This window comes from Cynoglossus semilaevis, chromosome 1, assembly GCF_000523025.1.
Source record: "Cynoglossus semilaevis isolate Cse_v1.0 chromosome 1, Cse_v1.0, whole genome shotgun sequence".
In the NCBI taxonomy this organism is placed as follows: Eukaryota; Metazoa; Chordata; class Actinopteri; order Pleuronectiformes; family Cynoglossidae; genus Cynoglossus; species Cynoglossus semilaevis.
Genome location: NC_024307.1, coordinates 34,527,234 through 34,528,841, shown reverse-complemented (window position 1 = coordinate 34,528,841; position 1,608 = coordinate 34,527,234). Strand labels below are relative to the sequence as shown.

The 1,608-nt window shown below is 41.5% G+C and overlaps 1 protein-coding gene across 2 annotated transcripts in view; it reads right to left on the bottom strand.

The window, feature by feature from the left end:
• Positions 1-764: 764 nt before the first annotated feature.
• Positions 765-1,608, bottom strand: part of LOC103392051 (CD99 antigen-like protein 2) — a 15,448-nt gene continuing 14,604 nt past the window's right edge. Inside the window, exon 5 of one of the 2 annotated variants that reach the window (XM_025062668.1) lies at positions 765-1,020. In XM_025062668.1, the coding sequence (XP_024918436.1) occupies positions 935-1,020 (86 nt within the window). In that variant the 3' untranslated portion in view covers positions 765-934. Of the gene's footprint in view, positions 1,024-1,608 lie in introns of both variants that reach the window. The other variant, XM_025062667.1, reaches the window with a different exon arrangement.

The following is a 1,608-nucleotide window of genomic DNA, read 5'->3' as shown; positions in this document are numbered from 1 at the left end:
AATGAGCTGCAATTCTGCCGCCTAGTGGCTTTAACTTTTATATACAGTGGAACCTCGAGATACGAGCGTCTCGACATCGAGACACGAGAAAGCCTTCGAGCCAATTTATGCTTCGAGTTACGACTAAAGATTTGCGGTACGAGCACGCTTACAGACGCTGATGCTGATGCTAGTTGGCCAAGGACTCCGAGCAGCCCACTCGTCCACTTCACCTGTTTGTCGACGTCCGTACGCATCTCCCACGAACCTTCTGTATTGTTTGCTTTATTTCTAATTATTTCTCTATTTTGCCTACCTCTGGAACCAGCTGCCAGGGTGGGTTCACGAAGCTGAAAACAGCACTATATTTACAATTAGACATAAATTAAACCTTCCTTTTTGATATACCCTATTCAAATGGCTGGCTCATTATCTCTTAGTTATGCTGCTATAGGCCTAAACTGCTGAGGGAACTCCCATGGCGCACTAACAATACCCTTGTCTTCTCTCTCCCTGCAACTGTCTTCACCTCACAGGTTATAGTGTTTTGGCCTAGTGGTTAACGAAGTGGACTTGGGTCTGGAAGGCTTCGTATTCAAATCCACCAGCTGCCAAGTTACCACCGAGGTGCTCTGAGCAAGGCACCATCCCTGGGCGCTTAAAGCTGCCCACTGTTCACTTTGGTGATGGGTTCAAACCAGAGGTCACATTTCGTTGTGTGCAGTGGTGTGCTGTGTCACAATAACAAGTAGTTCATTTTCCTTTCCTTCCTATTGTTTTTTTTCTCTCTCACTGTTTCACATGTTTATATGTGAATTCCTTGATTTGGCAATGTAACACTTTTTACAGAACTTTCTTGTAACAAAACGTTGTAGGTAAAGATACGAAAGCGCTGCACTGTACTACTCACACAAGGTCTAAAACAAGACCAACATGAGACATTCAAAAAGACCTTTCACCCACCTCCCTGTCCTTTGTCCTTGTCCTTCCTGTTGATGTCATTGATGGGGTCCAAAGCATCAGCCAGGCTAAGGTCATCACCAGCTCGTAAGACAGTTAAGAATAATATTACTACAACTATTTAACGTCCAGTGGCCCACAGGCCAGAATAAGCCCTTATAGTGTTTTATTTTTTATACAAATATTATTACAGTTTTATATTTTTTCAATGACAGCCTGGAAACTAACTAATATATATATATATATAATAATTTAAATGATTTTAGCAAATGGCTGCAATATGACAAAGGGTGAAAAAATTAAGGGGGTCTGAATACTTTCCATACCCAGTGTACAGTGCAGTGAAAAAGTATTTGCCACCTTCCCGATTTCTGTGTTCTTTGCATATTTATCACACACACAAAGGTTTCAGATCATCAAACCCAAGGAAATACAAAATGCAGTTTCGAAATGATGATTTCATTTACTAAGGCACCAAAACAAATCCAAACCTACACTATATGACCAAAAGTATTGGCTCACCTGCCTTGACTCATACTATGAACTGAAGTGCCATCCCATTCCTAACCCAGAGTTCAATCATGGAATTGTCCAAAATGTTTTGGTATTCTGAAGCATTCAAAGTTCCTTTCACTGGAACTAAGGGGCCAAGCCCAGCTCCTGAAAAAA